We start from the raw sequence: 26,913 nt of genomic DNA, 5'->3' as shown, positions 1-26,913 counted from the left end.
GTCAATCAACAGTCTTAATCCAACCGTCTTAATCCACTTGACCATCACGACCATCACGACGTGTGTGTGTGTGTGTGTGTGTGTGTGTGTGTGTGTGTGTGTGTGTGTGTGTGTGTGTGTACTCACCTAGTTGTACTCACCTAGTTGTGTTTGCGGGGGTTGAGCTCTGGCTCTTTGGTCCCGCCTCTCAACCGTCAATCAACAGGTGTACAGATTCCTGAGCCTATCGGGCTCTGTCATATCTACACTTGAAACTCACACCCCAGAAGTGACTCGAACCCATACTCCCAGAAGCAACGCAACTGGTATGTACAAGACGCCTTAATCCACTTGACCATCACGACCATCACGACGTGTGTGTGTGTGTGTGTGTGTGTGTGTGTGTGTGTGTGTGTGTGTGTGTGTGTGTGTGTGTGTGTGTGTGTGTGTGTGTGTGTGTGTGTGTGTGTGTGTGTGTGTGTGTGTGTGTGTGTGTGTACTCACCTAATTGTACTCACCTAATTGTGCTTGCGGGGGTTGAGCTCTGGCTCTTTGGTCCCGCCTCTCAACCGTCAATCAACTGGTGTACAGATTCCTGAGCCTATTGGGCTCTATCATATCTACATTTGAAACTGTGAATGGAGTCAGCCTCCACCACATCACTTCCTAATGCATTCCATTTGCTAACTACTCTGACACTGAAAAAGTTCTTTCTAACGTCTCTGTGGCTCATTTGGGTACTCAGCTTCCACCTGTGTCCCCTTGTTCGCGTCCCACCAGTGTTGAAAAGTTCGTCCTTGTTTACCCGGTCGATTCCCCTGAGGATTTTGTAGGTTGTGATCATGTCTCCCCTTACTCTTCTGTCTTCCAGTGTCGTGAGGTGCATTTCCCGCAGCCTTTCCTCATAACTCATGCCTCTTAGTTCTGGGACTAGTCTAGTAGCATACCTTTGGACTTTTTCCAGCTTCGTCTTGTGCTTGACAAGGTACGGGCTCCATGCTGGGGCCGCATACTCCAGGATTGGTCTTACATATGTGGTGTACAAGATTCTGAATGATTCCTTACACAGGTTCCTGAACGCCGTTCTGATGTTAGCCAGCCTCGCATATGCCGCAGACGTTATTCTCTTTATGTGGGCTTCAGGAGACAGGTTTGGTGTGATATCAACTCCTAGATCTTTCTCTCTGTCTGTTTCATTAAGTACTTCATCTCCTATTCTGTATCCTGTGCCTGGCCTCCTGTTTCCACTGCCTAGTTTCATTACTTTGCATTTACTCGGGTTGAACTTCAACAGCCATTTGTTGGACCATTCACTCAGTCTATCCAGGTCATCTTGTAGCCTCCTACTATCATCCTCTGTTTCAATCCTCCTCATAATTTTTGCATCGTCGGCAAACATTGAGAGGAACGAATCTATACCCTCTGGGAGATCATTTACATATACCAGAAACAGTATAGGTCCGAGGACTGACCCCTGCGGGACTCCACTTGTGACGTCTCGCCAATCTGAGACTTCACCCCTCACACAGACTCGTTGTCTCCTGTTGCTTAGGTATTCCTCTATCCACCGGAGTACCTTCCCTCTCACTCCAGCCTGCATCTCCAACTTTCGCACTAGCCTCTTGTGTGGCACTGTATCAAAGGCTTTCTGACAATCCAAAAATATGCAGTCTGCCCACCCTTCTCTTTCTTGCCTTATTTTTGTTGCCTGGTCGTAGAATTCAAGTAACCCTGTGAGGCAGGACCTGCCATCCCTGAACCCATGTTGATGCTGTGTTACAAAGTTCCTTCGCTCCAGATGCTCCACTAGTTTTTTTCGCACAATCTTCTCCATCAGCTTGCATGGTATGCAGGTTAGGGACACTGGCCTGTAGTTCAGTGCCTCCTGTCTATCCCCTTTCTTGTATATCGGGACACACACACACACACATCTTGTGTGTGTGTGTGTGTGTGTGTGTGTGTGTGTGTGTGTGTGTGTGTGTGTGTGTGTGTGTGCGTGCGTGCGTGCGTGCGTGCGTGCGTGCGTGCGTGCGTGCGTGCGTGTGTGTGTGTGTGTGTGTGTGTGTGTGTGTGTGTGTGTGTGTGTGTGTGTGTGTGTGTGTGTGTGTGTGTGTGTGTGTGTACTCACCTAATTGTACTCACCTAATTGTGCTTGCGGGGGTTGAGCTCTGGCTCTTTGGTCCCGCCTCTCAACCGTCAATCAACTGGTGTACAGATTCCTGAGCCTATTGGGCTCTATCATATCTACATTTGAAACTGTGAATGGAGTCAGCCTCCACCACATCACTTCCTAATGCATTCCATTTGCTAACTACTCTGACACTGAAAAAGTTCTTTCTAACGTCTCTGTGGCTCATTTGGGTACTCAGCTTCCACCTGTGTCCCCTTGTTCGCGTCCCACCAGTGTTGAAAAGTTCGTCCTTGTTTACCCGGTCGATTCCCCTGAGGATTTTGTAGGTTGTGATCATGTCTCCCCTTACTCTTCTGTCTTCCAGTGTCGTGAGGTGCATTTCCCGCAGCCTTTCCTCATAACTCATGCCTCTTAGTTCTGGGACTAGTCTAGTAGCATACCTTTGGACTTTTTCCAGCTTCGTCTTGTGCTTGACAAGGTACGGGCTCCATGCTGGGGCCGCATACTCCAGGATTGGTCTTACATATGTGGTGTACAAGATTCTGAATGATTCCTTACACAGGTTCCTGAACGCCGTTCTGATGTTAGCCAGCCTCGCATATGCCGCAGACGTTATTCTCTTTATGTGGGCTTCAGGAGACAGGTTTGGTGTGATATCAACTCCTAGATCTTTCTCTCTGTCTGTTTCATTAAGTACTTCATCTCCTATTCTGTATCCTGTGCCTGGCCTCCTGTTTCCACTGCCTAGTTTCATTACTTTGCATTTACTCGGGTTGAACTTCAACAGCCATTTGTTGGACCATTCACTCAGTCTATCCAGGTCATCTTGTAGCCTCCTACTATCATCCTCTGTTTCAATCCTCCTCATAATTTTTGCATCGTCGGCAAACATTGAGAGGAACGAATCTATACCCTCTGGGAGATCATTTACATATACCAGAAACAGTATAGGTCCGAGGACTGACCCCTGCGGGACTCCACTTGTGACGTCTCGCCAATCTGAGACTTCACCCCTCACACAGACTCGTTGTCTCCTGTTGCTTAGGTATTCCTCTATCCACCGGAGTACCTTCCCTCTCACTCCAGCCTGCATCTCCAACTTTCGCACTAGCCTCTTGTGTGGCACTGTATCAAAGGCTTTCTGACAATCCAAAAATATGCAGTCTGCCCACCCTTCTCTTTCTTGCCTTATTTTTGTTGCCTGGTCGTAGAATTCAAGTAACCCTGTGAGGCAGGACCTGCCATCCCTGAACCCATGTTGATGCTGTGTTACAAAGTTCCTTCGCTCCAGATGCTCCACTAGTTTTTTTCGCACAATCTTCTCCATCAGCTTGCATGGTATGCAGGTTAGGGACACTGGCCTGTAGTTCAGTGCCTCCTGTCTATCCCCTTTCTTGTATATCGGGACACACACACACACACATCTTGTGTGTGTGTGTGTGTGTGTGTGTGTGTGTGTGTGTGTGTGTGTGTGTGTGTGTGTGTGTGTGTGTGTGTGTGTGTGTGTGTGTGTGTGTGTGTGTGTGTGTGTGTGTGTGTGTGTGTGTGTGTGTGTGTGTGTGTGTGTGTGTGTGTGTGTGTGTGTGTGTGTGTGTGTGTGTGTGTGTGTGTGTGTGTGTGTGTGTGTGTGTGTGTGTGTGTGTGTGTGTGTGTGTGTGTGTGTGTGTGTGTGTGTGTGTGTGTGTGTGTGTGTGTGTGTGTGTGTGTGTGTGTGTGTGTGTGTGTGTGTGTGTGTGTGTGTGTGTGTGTGTGTGTGTGTGTGTGTGTGTGTGTGTGTGTGTGTGTGTGTGTGTGTGTGTGTGTGTGTGTGTGTGTGTGTGTGTGTGTGTGTGTGTGTGTGTGTGTGTGTGTGTGTGTGTGTGTGTGTGTGTGTGTGTGTGTGTGTGTGTGTGTGTGTGTGTGTGTGTGTGTGTGTGTGTGTGTGTGTGTGTGTGTGTGTGTGTGTGTGTGTGTGTGTGTGTGTGTGTGTGTGTGTGTGTGTGTGTGTGTGTGTGTGTGTGTGTGTGTGTGTGTGTGTGTGTGTGTGTGTGTGTGTGTGTGTGTGTGTGTGTGTGTGTGTGTGTGTGTGTGTGTGTGTGTGTGTGTGTGTGTGTGTGTGTGTGTGTGTGTGTGTGTGTGTGTGTGTGTGTGTGTGTGTGTGTGTGTGTGTGTGTGTGTGTGTGTGTGTGTGTGTGTGTGTGTGTGTGTGTGTGTGTGTGTGTGTGTGTGTGTGTGTGTGTGTGTGTGTGTGTGTGTGTGTGTGTGTGTGTGTGTGTGTGTGTGTGTGTGTGTGTGTGTGTGTGTGTGTGTGTGTGTGTGTGTGTGTGTGTGTGTGTGTGTGTGTGTGTGTGTGTGTGTGTGTGTGTGTGTGTGTGTGTGTGTGTGTGTGTGTGTGTGTGTGTGTGTGTGTGTGTGTGTGTGTGTGTGTGTGTGTGTGTGTGTGTGTGTGTGTGTGTGTGTGTGTGTGTGTGTGTGTGTGTGTGTGTGTGTGTGTGTGTGTGTGTGTGTGTGTGTGTGTGTGTGTGTGTGTGTGTGTGTGTGTGTGTGTGTGTGTGTGTGTGTGTGTGTGTGTGTGTGTGTGTGTGTGTGTGTGTGTGTGTGTGTGTGTGTGTGTGTGTGTGTGTGTGTGTGTGTGTGTGTGTGTGTGTGTGTGTGTGTGTGTGTGTGTGTGTGTGTGTGTGTGTGTGTGTGTGTGTGTGTGTGTGTGTGTGTGTGTGTGTGTGTGTGTGTGTGTGTGTGTGTGTGTGTGTGTGTGTGTGTGTGTGTGTGTGTGTGTGTGTGTGTGTGTGTGTGTGTGTGTGTGTGTGTGTGTGTGTGTGTGTGTGTGTGTGTGTGTGTGTGTGTGTGTGTGTGTGTGTGTGTGTGTGTGTGTGTGTGTGTGTGTGTGTGTGTGTGTGTGTGTGTGTGTGTGTGTGTGTGTGTGTGTGTGTGTGTGTGTGTGTGTGTGTGTGTGTGTGTGTGTGTGTGTGTGTGTGTGTGTGTGTGTGTGTGTGTGTGTGTGTGTGTGTGAAGGATAAACACAAATATATGTATAAAAGATATGTGGACACTGATCAGAATTGCATTTCACCTTTGTAAATGCACATTAATGACACTGTAAAAGACACATCGAAAACTTTATGTAGCGCAGACGGAAATCTGTGTATTTATGTATTTATGCCTGTTGGTTAGATTAGCATTATAAAAGCCCTACAATCACCTTCTGTGGTAGATTATTTAATAAATCTCTTAACTATATGTTTAACAGATCTCTCACCCTGTCCATGGAGGACAGAAGAAAATGTATATATGCAGGTTAGCATTGTAAATGTGTGGCCACGTCTGTGGCAGAAGAAAAAATTAATTGGTCTAAATATCCCATGCAGTCCCAGTGGCACAGTGGTAACACACTCACCCCGCACTTCGCCAGCAATTTGTCTGGGCCTCATGGTTTGGTCTGGATTAGCATCCTGGCTGGGAAGGATTGACTAGGCATCAATCATTAACAGTACGCCTCTGTTCATCCAGCAGTGAATGGGTACCTAGCTATTCAATGATTACGGGGGTTATATTACAGGGAAAATTAAGATAAGGACCTTCCCGAAATGCTATGCATGCTAGTGGATTTACAAGAATGTAAGAACTCTTGTATCGATAACTAAAAAAAGGTACTTTGGGACCTGAAGATGGGTTGCAAGATCACCAAGTGTGTGAATGCCAATCAAACAGTAGGCCTCTTATTAACCCTCACATTACACTAATAAAATAATTATTATATAAGTGCTATGCGAATGTCACTTAAGCGGCCTACTATTTGAAAGGTATATCATTCGAGTGTTGCTCTAACAAGACTTGAACACTTTAAGGATATGACTGCCACTTTGTGCTGATAACAATATAATTGTTAAGGGGCCCGGTGCTTGTGGGCCCTAAACTTCCTCAAGCACTCAAATGTTTTGTGAGTAATATCTTCATGGTAAATGCTCCAACGTGTCCTAATGAATCACCATCATACCATGAACAGAAAAAAGTTAAAAAAATAAACATAAAAAAAATTAAATTCGCAATTTCAAATTAGTCTCAAAAATACTTAAAATGTCATCAATTGTTATTTTATTCATTATGGTCTCAGAATGACATATAAGGTTCATATTCCTTGTTAAAAAATATTGTTTGAGAGTATAGTTTTGCTCTAAAATATTTTTTCAATGAGGCCCTCCAAATGTGTGCAAAATTTAGATGCAAAAAATGTATAACTCCAAACGTTATGACTTTATGACTAAACGACATCAAGGAAACTTTGCACATAATATGTAAAAATGGTGAGAATCGGTCTAACACTGAATTTTTTGAGAGGTCTCAAAGTTGAAAATTCTGTTTATATAAAAAAATTAACTTAAAGTTCTCGACACTGAATATAGTACTTCGTATTGATAACATATCTTGTAAGTTTTAATAAACATTGCTTGGCATTCTTACTAGAATATGTGAAAGTTGTAGGTCAATATATATTGAAATGAAGTAAAAAAAAAAATATCCTCCCCCTCAAAAAAAAATATAGGGATACGTTAGGAATAATTTTGATGTTACCTGAAGATGGTTTCGGGGCTTAACGCCCGGTCCGCGACCAGGCCTCCTCGTCGTTGGACTGGTCAATAAGGCTATTGGATGTAACTGTTCACAGCCTTACATATGAGTCACAGCCTGGTTGATCTGTAACAAACAAATATTCCAGTAACTTTATTGCCCATATATAAATGATAAGGCCCTCATCTGGTCTTCATTCAGCAATACAATCTAAACAGACGAAGGTAATAGAGTTTGAAATCTGTAAATAAATCCGCCCCCCAAAAATAAAAGACACAACTTCTGCCACCTATGGCTGATTAATATGTTGACCAATTTCGTTCCAACTTCATATGCTTAGTGCCGGATATGCATTCTCCAAGATGTAGAAGTTACAACAAAATCCGCATAAATATAAAGGAGAGAAAAAACGAGAAAGAAAAGAAAAGAAAAAAAAAACATAAAAAGTGGTTGGTCAGCTTTCCGTACATAGGAACATAAGAAATATTGCCATTGGCCAATGTATTTATATGATGTATAATAAATACAACATAACAACATACTAACTCATTATTACGAGTGAAATCTGGCCTTCCAGGTGGCACCAGGAGCATATCCACTTTGTGGACCTTCCTAACTACTACTTATCTTTTCTGTGCGTCGGATTTCTTTATCCCAGATTTCTAGTAAATAGGAGGTTTTATCGTTATTATCAATACCGGTTGCAACCTGTCTTGCACACATTTATTATTAAAAAATAAAAAAAAAATCGAATTCTTAACATATAAGGATGAAAATTTCACAACGCTGATGCCAAATAATGGGAAACGAAATTTGTTTAAATTTTTTCAATATATTTCATATTTGGAAAGATACTACTCAGTCACCGGCCCCATAAAGAACTTTTGCAAGTGATTTAAATTTTTTAAGTGATATTAAGTGATGAAAGGCATAGACTAAAATGTGGAGATTTTATTTATGACAGTAATACAGATATAGTATTTAATGTTCACAATAACAACATAACACAGAGTGACATGTTGGGTGAGGATATGTGTGAAGAATTGGTTACATAATGTTAATTAGGTATTTCTTATTATCTCTTTTAAACTGGTTGAGAAAAGTACAGTTTTTAAACTCATTTTGGAGGTAAATATTTGGTTGAAAATAAGGAAGATCATTTATACTGCAAATTACTGGGTTAGATATGGGACAATTGGGTTGTTTCATGTTTAGGTTAGACATATATAAACGAGTTTGGGTGGATATAAATAGGAGTTTGGCTTAAAGGTCATCATCAAGAGTTTAGCCAATTACAAATTACAAATATTAATTTGTAATTATTTAATATTTTGTAATATAGGAACAAATATTTTTCTGTTACAAATACTTACTGAAATTGATTACGTTAGGTTTGACAAGGAACCTCTAGTCACATATAGTTCCCTTTATTTGTAAGAATAGTTATTGTGCATATTTACTTAATTATCTTTAAAAGTTGCTAATTTTTATTAAATAAAATATAGCTATGTAAAATACTGAGAAAAATATCACCTTACAGGCTAGATTCAAAATGTGTTGCAGATCTGGTACATTAGCTCATTCTGGTTCCAAGTGCATCTATTAGCTTAAATAAATTTTACATTTTCAGGTGATATTGTAAGTGTTGAAGATGGGTACTGCAGCACACTTTATTCAGAAAAGTTACTAATGTACTGTACTGTGTGTATGAAAAGATGCACTTCACCTTTACCTTGCCCCAGCTGCAAAGAGGTAAGAATTATGATAATATAATAATAATAATAATAATAATTAATTTATGCAAGTGTACATTTATTTATGAAAGTGATACATGAATTGTGGAAAAACATAGGTATGAAAAGTACAATATTATATAAAACCACTAATAATCAGAGCATTTTGGACATGACGTAAAAATAATTAGAAGAATAATATATGAGGTTAATGGGGCTATACTTAATACTAAATAAAATAACTTTTTGAATTGTAAAAAATGAGAAAATTACCTAAAAAGTTTATTTGATAATTGGAAATAACAATTAATTTTATAATTGTAGAGGAGATTTAACAGATGATATAGAATTTTTAATTATATATAGAAATGGCAGTTTAGTAATTGTGCAAATTTAGTAAATAATGTTTACAATAACAGCAGGACACAAACTGAAATGTAGGATGAGAGGAGGTCGAGTAAAGTTGGTGGCATAAAATTAATTAGGTAGTTCTTAGTTTCCCTTTTTAAACTGGTTACGAGATGTAGAGTCATTACTATTATTAGAGAGGATATTCCACAGGTTAGGTATCTTGATTTGCAGAGCATTTCTGCTTTGGTTAAGTCACACTCTATGAATATTATAAAAAATATTTGTTTCTAGTAGAGCCCTGGGCATTATCAAGTCATTTGGTTCACATGACTTCATAATAGTCCAGGAGGGACCGTAACATAGTCGTTTCTTCCTTTTCTCATGTGAGGTTTGGTCATCAAGACTCTTTACATCATGAGGAACCTTACTCTTAATTACTGACGTCTGATTCCGTATAGTTAGTGTTATCCTCCTACCTCTTGCATTTGGTTTGCATGTCTTTTCTAAATAACATTCCCAAAACTCTGAACTTGCACTTAGATATTCCTGTGGCCCACGACTTCAACAACCTTCCCTTCCACCTAAGGCATACCAGTTCCAAAATTTCTTGCTTATACTTCATCTGACTCAACTTCATTTTCCTGTCACAACTGATTGACAAGGTTAGTTACAGATTTTCCTTGACCCGAATCTGTTTTTGCTGCATCCTTGTTCATTTTGAAATGTACATGGACGTAAATGTAATGTAGAGCCTTTTGATTGAAATGCCTTTTAATCAGTAATTCAGAAGTTAATTTACCAGTGGCAGCATGTTTAGTTTTTCTTTGATAATAAAAAATTTACAAATCCTTGTGTTAATAGAACCTTGCATAACCTCTGTGACTCTTCCTTAAGGATCTCGCTGCTCTATCAGCCAGACCTTTTGAAGAAGGATTATATAGAGCTGCTTTTACATGTTATTTACCATTATTCCTGCAAAATCCTCTTATTTTCCCAGACACAAAATATGAAGCATTATCGGACACCACCATCGTGTCTGGCAATCCAAAATTACAAAAGGTTTTCCTGGGCGGAAAACCTTTCCCTGGGCAATTCACTTGTTACAGATATCACACATGACCATCCATAACTTTATTTTTATTTTTGAGATATATACAAGAGTTGTTATATTCTTGTACAGTCACTAATACGCATGGCATTTTGGGCAACTCCTTAATCCTATGGTCCCTGGAATACGACCCCCAGGAGTCAATAACTAATAATTATAAAACTTAGTCAATAATTTATGTTCTTAACATAACATAATAATAATAATTCATATAAACTAATTGGAAACAATATTTTGAAAATAAAAAATCACTTGGCCTATTAGGTAAATCGTGCCTTGCACAGTAGACCGAGAAGTGCATTCTGGCTACTAGGTACAATATATATATATATATATATATATATATATATATATATATATATATATATATATATATATATATATATATATATATATATATATGTCGTACCTAGTAGCCAGAACGCACTTCTATGCCTACTATGCATGGCCCAATTTGCCTAATAAGCCAAGTTTTCATGAATTAATTGTTTTTCGACTACCTAACCTACCTAACCTAACCTAACCCAACTTTTTCGGCTACCTAACCTAACCTAACCTATAAAGATAGGTTAGGTTAGGTTAGGTAGGGTTGGTTAGGTTCGGTCATATATCTACGTTAATTTTAACTCCAATAAAAAAAAATTGACCTCATACATAATGAAATGGGTAGCTTTATCATTTCATAAGAAAAAAATTAGAGAAAATATATTAATTCAGGAAAACTTGGCTTATTAGGCAAATCAGGCCTTGCATAGTAGCCTGAGAAGTGCGTTCTGGCTACTAGGTACGACATATATATATATATATATATATATATATATATATATATATATATATATATATGTCGTACCTAATAGCCAGAACGCACTTCTCAGCCTACTATTCAAGGCCCGATTTGCCTAATAAGCCAAGTTTTCATGAATTAATGTTTTTTCGTCTACCTAACCTACCTAACCTAACCTAACCTAGCTTTTTTTGGCTACCTAACCTAACCTTACCTATAAATATAGGTTAGGTTAGGTTAGGTAGGGTTGGTTAGGTTCGGTCATATATCTACGTTAATTTTAACTCCAATAAAAAAAATTGACCTCATACATAGAGAAAAGGGGTTGCTTTATCATTTCATAAGAAAAAAATTATAGTAAATATATTAATTCAGGAAAACTTGGCTTATTAGGCAAATCGGGCCTTGAATAGTAGGCTGAGAAGTGAGTTCTGGCTACTAGGTACGACATATATATATATATATATATATGTCGTACCTAGTAGCCAGAACTCACTTCTCAGCCTACTATTCAAGGCCCGATTTGCCTAATAAGCCAAGTTTTCCTGAATTAATATATTTACTATAATTTTTTTCTTATGAAATGATAAAGCAACCATTTTCTCTATGTATGAGGTCAATTTTTTTTTATTGGAGTTAAAATTAACGTAGATATGTGCCCGAACCTAACCAACCCTACCTAACCTAACCTAACCTATATTTATAGGTAAGGTTAGGTTAGGTAGCCAAAAAAAGCTAGGTTAGGTTAGGTTAGGTAGGTTAGGTAGACGAAAAAACATTAATTCATGAAAACTTGGCTTATTAGGCAAATCGGGCCTTGAATAGTAGGCTGAGAAGTGCGTTCTGGCTATTAGGTACGACATATATATATATATATATATATATATATATATATATATATATATATATATATAAATGTCGTACCTAGTAGCCAGAACGCACTTCTCAGCCTACTATGCAAGGCCCGATTTGCCTAATAAGCCAAGTTTTCCTGAATTAATATATTTTCTCTAATTTTTTTCTTATGAAATGATAAAGCTACCCATTTCATTATGTATGAGGTCAATTTAATTTTACTGGAGTTAAAATTAACGTAGATATATGACCAAACCTAACCTATCTCTATAGGTTAGGTTAGGTAGCCGAAAAAGTTAGGTTAGGTTAGGTTAGGTAGGTTAGGTAGTCGAAAAAACATTAATTCACGAAAACTTGGCTTATTAGGCAAATCGGGCCTTGCATAGTATGCTGAGAAGTGCGTTCTGGCTACTAGGTACGACATTTATATATATATATATATATATATATATATATATATATATATATATATATATATATATATATATATATATATATATATATATATATATATATATATATATATATATATATATATCATCCCCAACTTCCCGTTCTTTCGTCCCCACCATCCCCAATTCCCTCGTCCCTTCGTCCCCACCATCCCCAACTACATCCCTTCTTTCTCCCTACCATCCCCCACTCCCCTGTCCCCGTGTCGTCCCCACCATTCTCCATTCCCCCGTCCCCTCGTCCCAACCATCCCCAACTTCTTCATCCACTCGTCCTTCCCACCATTACCCCGTCCCCCTGTCCCCTCGTGCTCCCTTGTCATCCCCCACTACCATCCCCTCGTCCTCCCCACCATTCCCAACTCCCTCGTCCAATGCATTCCAAAATGATCTGATGTTCCTATCAGAAAATTGGGATCATCAAATGATCTGATGTTCCCATCATTGAAAAATAAAATGAACAGTGAAAAAAATGAAATGAAAAAAATAAAAAAAAATAAACTATACTCATGAAATGAATGATATGGTAAACAACACAGCTCAATTCCAATGCAATGTCACATAAAATAATTAAATCAAAGTGAAAATAAATCGAAATCTATGAAAATTCACTTTATGAATGCAATCAGAAACATTGAAATGGAATCATAACATATTTAGTGTAGTGTGTGTTGCTTTTACGTGTAAAATATGGTGTTTTTTTTTTTTAAAAAAGCATGTTTTTACCTGTCACAGGTGTGGAATCTATATAGTATGTATACAAAAACATGCGCGTATTTGAATGGAACGTTGTGTCAAAATTTCAAAGCAATCAGTGAAGAACTTTCGGAGATTACAACGTGCGTTGCTCTTACGACCAACAGATGGTGCTGTTTTTCAAAAAAACATGCTTTTTCCTCTCACAGGTAAGGCATGTATATAGTAGGTATATAAAAACATACGCCTATTCGAATGCAACGTTGTGTCAAAATTTAAAAGCAATCGGTAAAGAGATTTCGAAAATTTTCCCCTCACCTGAAAATAACATGAAAAACATAGTTTAAAAAAAAAGCATGTTTTTGTCCGTCACAGATGTGACATCTATATAATATGTATATAAAAACACGCTCGGATGCGATTGGAATGTTGTGTGAAAATTTCAAACTAATCGGTGAAGAACTTTCAGTGAGTAGAGATATTAAGCAAACGAACATTTCCATTTTCATTTATATAGATTAACTAAACACGTTTTTGTTGTCTATTTCAGGGCTAACTAAGATATTTAAATGCACCTTGAACTAATACAAATCAACAGCATTTTATGGCTATTGTATTATTTATATATTGATGTGAAAATTTTCCACAAGGAGAGTATTCTCGATGACCAGACCACACACTAGAAATTGAAGAGACGACGACGTTTCGGTCCGTCCTGGACCATTCTCAAGTCGATTGTGTGATTGCATGCACACAATCGACTTGAGAATGGTCCAGGACGGACCGAAACGTCGTCGTCTCTTCAATTTCTAGTGTGTGGTCTGGTCATCATACTTCAGCCATGTTATTGTGACTCATCGCCTGCGAGAGTATTCTCCTTTGGGTATGTAATGGGTATCTTATGAACATTTTTAACTAACAGTACCCAGGTACATAGTGTATATTCAGAGAGCTCTATCTTTTACCTTGTTCGAGCAAAGATAAGATAAAAAAAATATTTACAGCCTCTCCACCTGCCCAACCTTACTTAATCATCTCCGTTCCTTCCTCATTTTTCTTTGCTTATATAGTATTTTTAGTGAATGACGAAAAAGCATGCATCTCTTCCGATCAGAACAGTACGTGGAATATATTATCTTTCACAAATAGCAGGGTAGTTTGAGGGTAATATGAGGGAAGACTCACCCCTGCATCTTCAGGCCATTGTTCTTGCTCGGAAAAAGACTCATGCATTGTAGCACATTAAGAAAAGAAGAGAGAGAAACCTTAGCACGTTTGCAAAGCAAGAGATATCATCGTATGTGTACAAATCACGAGACATGTTACCAGTCACATTTCAAATCCATCGTATCGTATCGAGTATCGTAAATCTGTACAAGTGTTCTTTAAATATTACTGAATCAGTTTAAGAAGAAACATATATATGCTTAGTGTGAGGTTATTCTCCAACTACCCCATATTTTTGTTTTTGCATTTCTTGCCACCATTCAGTAGAATTAGTCAAGAATCTAACTAGATAAGTAATACATCATCCCTGCACAAATTTTCAACGTAACTCGCAAATTTTCACCGTGGCACACAAGATATCTAAGATATTTCTTAGATATCTAAGAATTTTAGATATTTATCTCTTAGGTAAATGTCACCATCAAAAAAGGATTTTCTCAATTACATAGTTAATTCACTCGCTTTTTCTCATACTCTTGTTCAATTTGCACTATTCACTACCATAAACACTCATTTGAATAAAACTATTTAACACAATTTTACAAGCACAAAATACTCTCCATGGTTCCTTTCACTTACAATTTTTAATGTCACATACGCCCTTGGACTCTTACACAAACCACTTGCTCATTTACTTTTTCATTCAAACGCGCTTCTCACAAAGCATTCCAAAGGCATTTCTTACGCATGCAATCGTTCTCATTGATCTTACACAAATTTTCTGATCATATACAAATTTTCACAAACACATACACTCGTACAAAAAGACACATACCATGTTTTTTATTCTTACAAATGCTACCATAAACTTGCACATCCCTTTCTCAACCTTACTCAGTCTCATCACACAAATGCACAATCATACACAATTTCCCAAACACAAAGTCACTTCTACTTAATTCACTCAAACTCACTCTATCTCTCATGAGCACTACATCCTTATTCTCTTATACAAATTTTCAATTTCACAAAGTACCCATTTCTAAACTCTACACAGTCTCATTTCACAAATGCACAATATTACACTTTCTCAAACACAAGCTAACACAAATTTACTTCTACACTATCTCTGAAACTTGCACAATCCTCATTCTCTTATACAAAGCACATACACTCTTCTTTCACCCCCAACTTATCCATACCCCTAACCTATCTTAGTGTTCCAACACAATTCACATTCATCTATCCTCTGTGCATCTCTGAATATCGTTACACAGAACACAATTTTCACAGCACGATTATTCGTTTCTACTTATCTTAATGTTCGTAATTTCACAACTTTCCACTGTTCTTCTCTGCATAAGGATACACCAACTCATTACACAAGATCTCTTCACAACTTTCCTGTATCATACTCCTGTACTTTGTGAGGCAAATCTTTTTGTTACTGTATAAGTTTATTCAGCATGTACTCCTTCCACTTAATCAATCTTAATTTAGGTAACGTGATTTCCACGTCTCGTTCTCTCATCACAAATATCCTTTCGGTTTCACAAGTTCTTAATACAAACCTTATTCTCACCCAGAAAGTGTTCTTGGTCACATTAACAATACTTGTTTGCATAAGTGCTGTTCCCGGTATTCGTACAAAGTTCAGTACTTTACTCACTTTGTTAAGAAGAAAACAGAGCTTCTCAGATTCACCTCCTTCGTACAGTTGAATACCATACATTAGGTAGATCATCACATCTTAGGTAGAGACATCACACTCACTAGATGTCTCTAATATATACAAACAGTCGCTCATTCCACAATTTCAAACACAAAAAATTTCGCTTTCACACTTCTACACACACTCATCACAACTCGCCAAACTAACCTAACCGATTATAGTGTTCATTCGTAACTTTACAACTATCCTCTGACCAACTCTGAATATCAATTCAGCATATCATCACTCACCAAAACTTTCATCTGAATCTCTACCCAAATTTGTTTGTCTGTATCATACTCTTTCTGCACTTTGCGAGAGATATCTTTGAGTAAACCACTGATCACTCGGTGTACTCTACTTTCTTTTGCGAGCTCATCTATCAATCATTTATTTTACCAATGTCTCACTTCAAGTAACCTTTTTCATTTCATCTGTTCTCTGATTCAACATAAATTACTGTGCAAGTGATGCAATAATCAATCCAGTTTCAAAGCTTTCACAACTTCTCACTACAACACTTCCGCATGTTACTCAGTTAATCCCTACGTACTTCATATGGGTTTACTAATAAAATTACCATTTTCATCTTGCCAAAAAGGAGTAGCTATTTCCAATACTTGGTTAAATTATAATTTCAATGCAAGATTTGCATCATCAGGTTCTCGTAGATTTATCCTTATATGTACTTTCCACAAAAGGAGCTTTTCCCATTACTTCACATAAGATAAGAGCAACCTACCGAGCCTAACTTGACCTAGAGAGACTCAATCAACTTTTGCTTCATCTGGGCATGGTACTAACAAGCCATCAGCTCAGTCTTCTGTATCCTCTATACTTTGTTTTGCTATTCTTTAGGTACTTCTATATATGAACTTGCTTTCTCACTATTTCTTCAGTCACTTCATATTAACAAAGAAATTTTCCAACAACAGGAACTTGTAACTCATCGTTACATCCACACAATATCCCTACACATTTTATCTGGCACACAAGGTCTTGTTATCAGGGTGTATCAGATTTGTGCAGATTTCCACAAATGGCCCTACTATTACCATTACCAAACTGTCTCATCAAAAGTTCATTTTGCAAGCTTTCCACCTCGTTCCACTTTGCCCCAATCAGTCTCGGCAAACTCCACTATAATTTTTGTCCCCATGATCTGGGTATATTTGTAAGAAATTTCTCATACTAAAAGAGAGTCAACCTAACCTCACCTAGTGAATTCGGTCATCCTTTGCCTTGTTTCTAAGTTAACAGTGTTTTGGAATTTATCTATATAAATAAAAATGGAAATGTTCGTTTGTTCAAAATCGTTAATCTCCGAAAGTTCTTCACTGATTACCTTGAAATTTTCACACAACGTTCCTCGCATCCGAGAGGGTTTTTATATACATACTATACGGATGTCACGTCTGTGATGGGTGTAACATTGTTGTGTGTGTGTAAACTAAAGTCTTTGAAAATGTAATAAGTTTTACGAAACGCGCTCAAGTGTCGCGTCAGACTAGAAATAAAAATGAATTTTGGAGAATTGATTTTTCAGTTACCATCAACAGTGAAGAAAAATGTAAGAAACATTGAGAAAATTTGTGTTAGAATTATTAATCTTACTTTTTTGGTCATATTTAATAATATATGTCTACAGGAAAGACTGCTACCAAAATATACTAATATATATATATATATATATATATATATATATATATATATATATATATATATATATATATATATATATATATATATATATATATATATATATATATATATATATATATTTTTTTTTTTTTTATATCCATCTATTGGTGCATGCAAGCAACAGTGGTCTTTGCCTAACTGGTCTCGTCTTCTTATATATATACCCATCTATCGGTGCATGCAAGCAACAAGGCTCCTTGCTGACAAGTTGAAGAATGATCTGGAGAAGTGTGTGGATGTTACCATACCAACTATCAGTACAGAATCTGTACTGTGGTGGTTTATTGAATTTATTTATTGATTGGTTGATTTACTGTAGTAGCTGATGTAGCTACTACAGTATACTTTCCCTCCTTGGCAGGAGAGTATTGTAATAGAATGTATTTGTTTCTTCTTGGATCCCTGGTGGAGCAGCTTTATCCGGAGCCATTTAGTTTCATATCTTTACACTACACAACTGCTGCATATTTTAGTTTAGGTCTCACGAATGTTGTGATCAGTTTCTTCAGTATTTCTCCATGTATTTATTTAAAAACGGTTTTGGAGTTGGCTACGGATGGGGGTGGCATTTGAATATTTTCAATCTAGGCGACATTACCTTGGTTTAAAGATTTTCTGAATAAGACTTACAGTGGTACGGGTTTTCCAATTGCTGGTTTACAATTTTTGAGGATTGAATTTCACCCACAATTGGAGCTTTAGATTCAGTTAATTTGTCAATGTTCTTCCTGATTATTTTGCCCATTATGGGTATTTCCATGAACTCATTCTTGTATGCTTAAAACATATAAGTTATTGTTTATATGTCGTCTAACCTCTCGAATGTAAATATTTATGCAAGGTATTCATTCAGTATTGGCTGCCTTTTATAATCAAGTGTAACTTTTGTTTGGTCTCATTTTCAAGGTTTTACTCCTTATAAGCATAAAAGAACTTGGGATATTTCTGAATATTTTGAGCAAATTTTCTTTCATAGTGACCATTGGCTTATCTAAAATGTGATATTTACTGCTAAATCCCTGATGTCTGTCGTATCCCTTGGTATCCCTTGGTATCCGTCACTGGACGGATACCAAGAACGACCAGAGATAAATTGTCGTGCTAGGCATCTGGGCGTTCCGTCATCCTGTTGGACTCCAGATGATAGGCTGTGTTCCGATTTTGGGTGACGCCGAGGAATTACAGGCAGTCCGTCTGCAGGTGGAAGTTGAACTGGCATCCTTGGTCTGTGACGATAGCAACGATGGAGGATTTGCCAAATTGAGCAATGCAAATGGAGGGATATGCATGAGCCATTGACTTGGCTGTGATTCAGATCAAATGATTACCATAGGCTCCTTGGAGAACTAGTAGATGTAAATGAGGTGGGAGCAGTATTCTGTGATAAAGGCCTTATTATGTCATAGTGCATAATCTCAAAGCCACCAGAGAATAACTAGAACTTATCCTGTGGCGGTTATTTTCTTTTGGTGGTGGTGGACTTTGCCCATTTACTCTGGAGACAGAAGCGGGACCAACAACGTTCATCATATTGATTCTTAATACACTAAACATTCTGTTGGAAGATGAGCAGTGTCCTGACTGTCTCGATAACAAATCTGACACAGTAACTTAACACGATTACATATATTGTTGATTAGTACCCTGTATTTCAGTCTCCATCTGTCTACATATCATAGTTACACACCAGTTAGGATAGGAAATCAGACCTGCATTCATAGTAAAGTCAGTTACATTACATTTTTAAGTTAAAAAATAATTGGGGGGTTGAGCTAATATTGTAGGTAGAATTGTAAAATATATTTAGTCTGTAGCAGAGTACTTCTTTAAAATTATTGATGTCCTTTATTTTTAGGTGATATTTTGTAGCGAGGAGTGTCAGAAACAGGGATTATCAAGCATCCATTGGCAAGAATGCCCTATTGTGTCAACCCTGCGTCTACTGGACATTAAAAGTTTTCTTGCATTGGCATACAGATTAATGATTAAGACCTCTCATGCAAAGCTCAAGGAGATGATACCACTACTTCAATGTGAGACCAAAGACCAGCCTCTCAAGAATCTTGGATTCAATAAAAATGGTGTCTATGATTCATCAGATTATAGTGCAGTGTATCACCTGACAACCAACAAAGAAAAGATACCTGGACATGAACTATTTGTCAGGTGCATGGAGGCTTTTGTTGTAACTAAACTTCTGTTGCTGAGTGGTCGCTACTTCATCAGTTGTGATGGTGAGCCCTTCACTCCAAGTCATGAAGACATAGTCCTGACTGGCAGCACACTCATCCATCATATGATGGTCCTCCATTGCAATAGTCTTTGCATTGCAATTCCCATCGTAAGCCTTTCAGTTTATTGTTATTTTGTTCTCTAGCCTTACCTCAGCATACAGTACCACCACCTTTGGCACTTGTTTTCCTGATTGGACTTATTATTTTAATATTTATGTTTTCCATGTAATAACCATTGCATTTCATATTACATTTAAGTATACTTAAATAGGCTAACATTTTTGTTTGCAGTTTTCCTCCTTGACATAGTGCATATTGCTAATATATACTATATTTTTTATTTCTAGTTTAATGTGAATGGCCATAAGGAGCGTCAGATGGAATTATGTGGCAGGGGAGTTCACTCTGCATCAAGCCTTCTGAATCACTCCTGCAATCCAAATTGTAGTGATTTTTGGTATGGCACAACTTTGCTAGTAAGAGCAATACTGTTCATCCCCGCTGGCAAGCCATTAACCTTCTCATATGGATTAGATGTTGCTGTAGACACAAGAGATTCCAGGAGGTTAAAACTGATGACTCATTTCAAATTCAGTTGTACTTGTGAAGCTTGTGAAAATAACTGGCCAACTATCTGGGAATGGCCAACATTCTATATTATAAAATGCACCAAATGTAATGAAGGAGAAGGTATCAACCCACGTACAAAAGTTTGCCCTAATTGCAATCTGAACTATGATAAAGGTGGCATGCAGGGACGAGCCCCTTATAATTACAGGCTCATCAGCAAGAAAATGCAAAAGGTTCATGAGGATTTTTTAATTGCTAATAAAAACATCTTGGAAGAAGGCAGTAACTCTGAAAAGGACATTAAGGCAGTGCGTGCTTTAATTAAACTTTTCTGCAAGTATGTGAAGCAGCCAAGTCTTGGTCTCCGTCTTGCTCAAGAAGCACTATGCGTGTTCTGTTTACGTCGTTGTTCTTGTGTTTATGTTAAACATGATACTGGAAACACCCTGATAAATCTTCTGAGTGCTGAGATGAATCAAGCACTACAACTGTAAGCAGTGTTACAAAATGAGTCTAAAAAGTGGACTGTGGTAAATCATATTTGTTTTACTTGTCTATTAAATGACATCAACTAAAAATACTTAGTTCCAAGGTTAGAATTTCCATACTCTAACCTTGGAACACTAGAAGTAGTAAATCATGATTTGGGTCTGGTGTATTGTTTCAAAACATTTATTTGTAATGAGATTGTTCCTGTTCTTTATATTCACTGATCTTAAATGATGTCTGTAAGTAGTTTGCTTATAATTTTTAAGTTTATTTTTAATATACAAGGAAGTTTTACATATCCAGATCGTATTTTGCACCCCATCTTTACACTTTAAAATCACCTAATCAATTAGAAAATAATAATAAGTAAAATATAAAATAAATAATATGGCAATGTAAAAATGAACAGTTACTATTTAACATAACACTTAATTACATGTAAAAATGCAGGTGATGGAAAATCATATAGAGTCAATGGAGAAAAACACTGTGCCATTTTTATATTGTCCTTGTAGGATCTTGCGAGGTATGGAATCTCGCGCTATGCATTTGAGGCATTTCATCATCTCGTTTGGCTCCATATGATATGCTGTGGTCCGGTTTTGGGTTGGGTCCGGTCCGGTATATAATAATGTTTATAAACAACATATATCAGTCTAAAATGATAAAAAGTGAAGGAAGATGCTATTAATTGAGGAAAATGTTGTTTTGATTGGAAAGTGTGATCACGGGTATTTTGCTAAGAACATAGCAAACTAATAGTTACAACACAGGGACCTGATCAATATAGATTCAGTTTTCAAAATAAATGAATTTAGATGACTATAAACTCTATATATGGGAATGTACTGCAGGTGTCAAACTACAATTTGAAGCATTGAAAGGTCCAGCTTGCATGATTGCTAATTAACAGAAATTTTAGTACAGTGATCTCAAGATAACATTATATTAGATAAACCCCTTTGCATCGGGCGGTGTAAAAGTTGTTCTAGGCCAAGTTACGCGAAATCTGTTTATGGCACAGAAATTTTTTTCCGAAAGATGAAATGTTAGGCCAGGTGTTATGTGACTTTAAGGACAGGAATCTGGACCTGGTAACCTGGTAAATACTTCCATAGGTTGGAGACACAAAATTATCATCCTATATGCAGTAGTGCGAATTACCTGCTAATATGCTTTGTCAAATTCAATTTTTAATACTTTACTCATAAATGCTGATACATTTAATGTTGGGTTAATTTACAGTAACTTATTTACCTAAGAGAAAATCATAATAAGATAACATGTGATATCTGTAATTATAAACTGTATACTCAAGAATTAGATTTAGAAGCAACATTTATCAGTGATTTAAAACAATTACATTTGTGAAATTCAGAATCCAAAACTGTGTAACCACTTATAAAAGTCATGACAATAATGGTGTAGGCGGTGGGCAGACAGTACACCACTCCCGTGTTTTCAGACTTTCTACGTCCATAGTTCTCATTTACCAGTGATAAGTGTCTCACATATACATGAAATTATCAGGCAGTGCTGGGGCACAAATCTAATAACGTTGACGATCCACACGTGAAAAGATACATAGCTTTTAGTAAAACTTTAGTGTATCGTGAGAGTGGCCCTGTATCACTGCCTCAACTCAAACTTACCAACTACGATGGAACCTTGGTGTAAGATTGCCCCCGAGTACGAATTTTTCAGTGTATGACGACAATTTCGTCGTAAAAACTGTCCTGCTGTAAGACGTTCGTTTCGGAGTAGGAAGCGCTGGTTTAGTATCTAGTCGATTTAATTAACGACCAATATGGGGATATACACAAGTCGTTAAATTCTGACTCCACTATATCTGGAGGGTTTAAAATGTCGCTAAAGATTTAGTTACAGTTGTGATGGTACCAGGATGGATGATGGGCCGGGGACTGGATGGATGGATGGTGGGGAGGAATGGAAGGATAGATGGTAAGGGGACTGGATAGATGGATGTCGGGGAGAATGTTAATATGCATAGTGGGGGAACTGAAAGTATGGATGGTGGGGGGACTGGATGGATGGATGGTGGGGGGGGGGGGGGGGGGGGGGGAATGGAAGTATGGATGGGGGGGGGGGGGTGGCTGATTAGATGGATGGTGGGGGAACTGGAAGTATGAGTAATGGGGGTACTGGATGGATGAAAGGTGAAGGGACTGGATGGATGGTGGGGAAATTGGATGTGTGGATGGTGGAGAAACTGGATGGATAGATGGATTGTGGGGGAACTAGATGTATGGATCGGGGGGGGGACTTGATGTATGGTGGGGGAACTGGATGTATAGACAGATGTGGGGGAACTGGTTTTTTAGATAGAAGGAGGGGGGGGGGAACCTGGAAGTAGGCATGGGAAGGGCTGCATGGAAGGGGGGGGGGGAATTCATTGATGCAGGGGGAACTAGATGTATGGACAGTGGAAGGATTGCGGGGGAACGGGATGTATGAATGTTGTGAGGGACTGAATCGATGGTGTGGGGACTGAATGGATGCTGTGGGGACTGGATGGATGATTGGGAGACTGGATGGATATTGAGGGGACTGGCTGGATGGTGTGGGGACTGGATGGATGGTGGGGGAACTGGATGGATGGTGAGGGGACTGGATGGATGGTGGGGGAACTGGATGGACGGTGAGGGGACTAGATGGATGGTTCGGAGACAGGATGGATAGTGAGGGGACTGGATAAATGGTGTGGGGACTGGATGGATGCTGGGGGACTGGATGGATAGTGAGGGGGACTGGATAAATAGTGTGGGGACTGGATAGATGCTAGGTGGACGGGATGGATGGTGAGGGGACTGGATGGATGGTTGGTAGACTGGATGGATAGTGAGGGGACTGGATCGACGGTGTGGGGACTGGGTGGATGGTGAAGGGACTGGATCGATGTTGGGGGACTGGATGGATGGTTGGGAGACTGGATGGATAGTGAGGGGACTGGATGGATGATGTGAGGACTGGATGGATGGCGTTGAACTGGATGGATGGTTGGGTGACTGGATGGATGGTGTGGGGACTGGATGGATGGTGAGCGGACTGGATGGATGGTGGGGGGACTGGATGGATGGGGAAGGGACTGGTTGGATGGTGAGGGGGACTGAATGGAAGGTGAGGGGACCGAATGGATGGTGAAGGGACTGGATGGATGGTGAGGAGACTGGATGGAAGGTGAGGGGACTGGATGGATGGTGAGGGGACTGGATGGATGGTGAGGGGACTGGATGGTTGGTGAGGGGACTGCGTGGATGGTGAGGGGACTGCGTGGATGGTGAGGGGACTGAATGGATGGAGAGGGGACTGGATGGATGGTGAGGGGACTGGATGGATGGTGAGGGGACTGGATGGATGGTGAGGGGACTGAATAGATGGAGAGGGGACTGGATGGATGGTGAGGGGACTGGATGGATGGTGAGGGGACTGGATGTATGGTGAGGGAACTGGATGGATGGTGAGGGGACTGCATGGATGGTGAGGGGACTGAATGGATGGTGAGGGGACTGGATGGATGGTGAGGGGACTGGATGGATGGTGAGAGGACTGGATGGATGGTGAGGGGACTGCGTGGATGGTGAGGGGACTGAATGGATGGTGAGGGGACTGGATGGATAGTGAGGGGACTGCGTGGATGGTGAGGGGACTGAATGGATGGTGAGGGGACTGGATGGATGGTGAGGGGACTACGTGGATGGTGAGGGGACTGAATGGATGGTTAGGGGACTGGATGGATGGTGAGGGGACTGCGTGGATGGTGAGGGGACTGGATGGATGGTGAGGGTATTGGATGGATGGTAAGGGGACTGCGTGGATGGTGACGGGACTGAATGGATGGTGAGGGGACTGGATGGATGGTGAGGGGACTGGATGGATGGTGTAGAGACTGGATGGATGGTGAGGGGGATTGGATTGATGGTGTGGGGACTGGATGGATAGTGGCGGGATTGGATGGATGGGGAAGGGATTGGATGGATGGTGAGGGGGACTGGATGGAAGGTGAAGGGACTGGATGGATGGTGAGGGGACTGGATGGATGGTGAGGGGACTGGATTGATGGTGGAGGGGCCTGGATGGATGGCATGGGGACTGGATGGATGGGGAAGGGACAGGATGGATGGTGAGGGGAACTGGATGGAAGGTGAGAAGACCGAATGGATGGTGAAGGGACTGAATGGATGGTGAGGGGACTGGATAGATGGTGGGGGGACTGGATGAATGGTATGAGGACTGGATGGATGGTGGGGGGACTGGATGGATGGTGAGGGGGACTGGATGGAAGGTGAGAGGACTGGATGGATGGTGAAGGGACTGAATGGATGGTGGGGGGACTGGATGGACGGTATGAGGACTGAATGGATGGTGCGAGGACTGGATGGATGGTGAGGAGACTGGATGGATATTGGGGGGACTGGATGGATGGTGAGGGGACTGAATGAACGGTATGAGGACTGGATGGATGGTGAAGGGACTGGATGGATGGTGAGGGGGACTGGATGGAAGGTGAGGGGACTGGATGGATGGTGAGGGGGACTTAATGGATGGTGATGGAACTGGATGGATGGTGATGGGACTGCGTGGATGGTGAGGAGACTGAATGGATGGTGAGGGGACTGGACGGATGGTGAGGGGACTCGATGAATGGTGAGGGGACTGGATGGATGGTAAGAGGACTGCGTGGATGGTGAGGGGACTGAATGGATGGTGAGGGGATTGGATGGATTATGAAGGGACTACGTGGATGGTGGGAGGACTGGATGGATGGTGAGGGGACTGGATGGATGGTGAGGGGACTGGATGGATGGTGAAGGGACTGGATGGATAGTGAGGAGACTGGATGGATGGTTAGGGGACTACGTGGATGGTGAGGGGACTGAATGGATGGTGAGGGGATTGGATGGATGGTAAGGGGACTGCGTGGATGGTGAGGGGACTGAATGGATGGTGAGGGGACTGGATGGATGGTGAGGGGGACTGGATGGATGGTGAGGGGACTGGATGGATGGTGAGGGGACTGGATGGATGGTGAGGGGACTGGATGGTTGGTGAGGGGACTGCGTGGATGGTGAGGGGACTGCGTGGATGGTGAGGGGACTGAATGGATGGAGAGGGGACTGGATGGATGGTGAGGGGACTGGATGGATGGTGAGGGGACTGGATGGATGGTGAGGGGACTGAATAGATGGAGAGGGGACTGGATGGATGGTGAGGGGACTGGATGGATGGTGAGGGGACTGGATGTATGGTGAGGGAACTGGATGGATGGTGAGGGGACTGCGTGGATGGTGAGGGGACTGAATAGATGGTGAGGGGACTGGATGGGTGGTGAGGGGACTGGATGGATGGTGAGGGGACTGGATGGATGGTGAGGGGACTGCGTGGATGGTGAGGGGACTGAATGGATGGTGAGGGGACTGGATGGATAGTGAGGGGACTGCGTGGATGGTGAGGGGACTGAATGGATGGTGAGGGGACTGGATGGATGGTGAGGGGACTACGTGGATGGTGAGGGGACTGAATGGATGGTTAGGGGACTAGATGGATGGTGAGGGGACTGCGTGGATGGTGAGGGGACTGGATGGATGGTGAGGGTATTGGATGGATGGTAAGGGGACTGCGTGGATGGTGACGGGACTGAATGGATGGTGAGGGGACTGGATGGATGGTGAGGGGACTGGATGGATGGTGTAGAGACTGGATGGATGGTGAGGGGGATTGGATTGATGGTGTGGGGACTGGATGGATAGTGGCGGGATTGGATGGATGGGGAAGGGATTGGATGGATGGTGAGGGGGACTGGATGGAAGGTGAAGGGACTGGATGGATGGTGAGGGGACTGGATGGATGGTGAGGGGACTGGATTGATGGTGGGGGGACTGGATGGATGGTATGGGGACTGGATGGATGGGGAAGGGACAGGATAGATGGTGAGGGGAACTGGATGGAAGGTGAGAGGACCGAATGGATGGTGAAGGGACTGAATGGATGGTGAGGGGACTGGATAGATGGTGGGGGGACTGGATGAATGGTATGAGGACTGGATGGATGGTGGGGGGACTGGATGGATGGTGAGGGGGACTGGATGGAAGGTGAGAGGACTGGATGGATGGTGAAGGGACTGAATGGATGGTGGGGGGACTGGATGGACGGTATGAGGACTGAATGGATGGTGCGGGGACTGGATGGATGGTGAGGAGACTGGATGGATATTGGGGGGACTGGATGGATGGTGAGGGGACTGAATGGACGGTATGAGGACTGGATGGATGGTGAAGGGACTGGATGGATGGTGAGGGGGACTGGATGGAAGGTGAGGGGACTGGATGGATGGTGAGGGGGACTTAATGGATGGTGATGGAACTGGATGGATGGTGATGGGACTGCGT

The 26,913-nt window shown here is 41.0% G+C and overlaps 1 protein-coding gene across 1 annotated transcript in view; it reads left to right on the top strand.

Moving 5' to 3' along the window:
* The window catches only part of LOC123755060 (SET and MYND domain-containing protein 4), a 59,776-nt gene extending 38,969 nt beyond the window's left edge, over positions 1-20,807 (top strand). Inside the window, exons 3-5 of the mRNA XM_045737523.2 lie at positions 8,286-8,407; positions 19,069-19,554; positions 19,795-20,807. Coding sequence (XP_045593479.1) covers positions 8,286-8,407; positions 19,069-19,554; positions 19,795-20,511 — 1,325 coding nt within the window. The 3' untranslated portion in view covers positions 20,512-20,807. The remainder of the gene's footprint in view (positions 1-8,285; positions 8,408-19,068; positions 19,555-19,794) is intronic.
* The last annotated feature ends 6,106 nt before the right edge of the window (positions 20,808-26,913 follow it).

Source organism: Procambarus clarkii, chromosome 28 (assembly GCF_040958095.1).
Source record: "Procambarus clarkii isolate CNS0578487 chromosome 28, FALCON_Pclarkii_2.0, whole genome shotgun sequence".
In the NCBI taxonomy this organism is placed as follows: Eukaryota; Metazoa; Arthropoda; class Malacostraca; order Decapoda; family Cambaridae; genus Procambarus; species Procambarus clarkii.
Note: the sequence above shows the minus strand (reverse complement) of the source record. Positions and strands in the feature narration are given on the sequence as shown.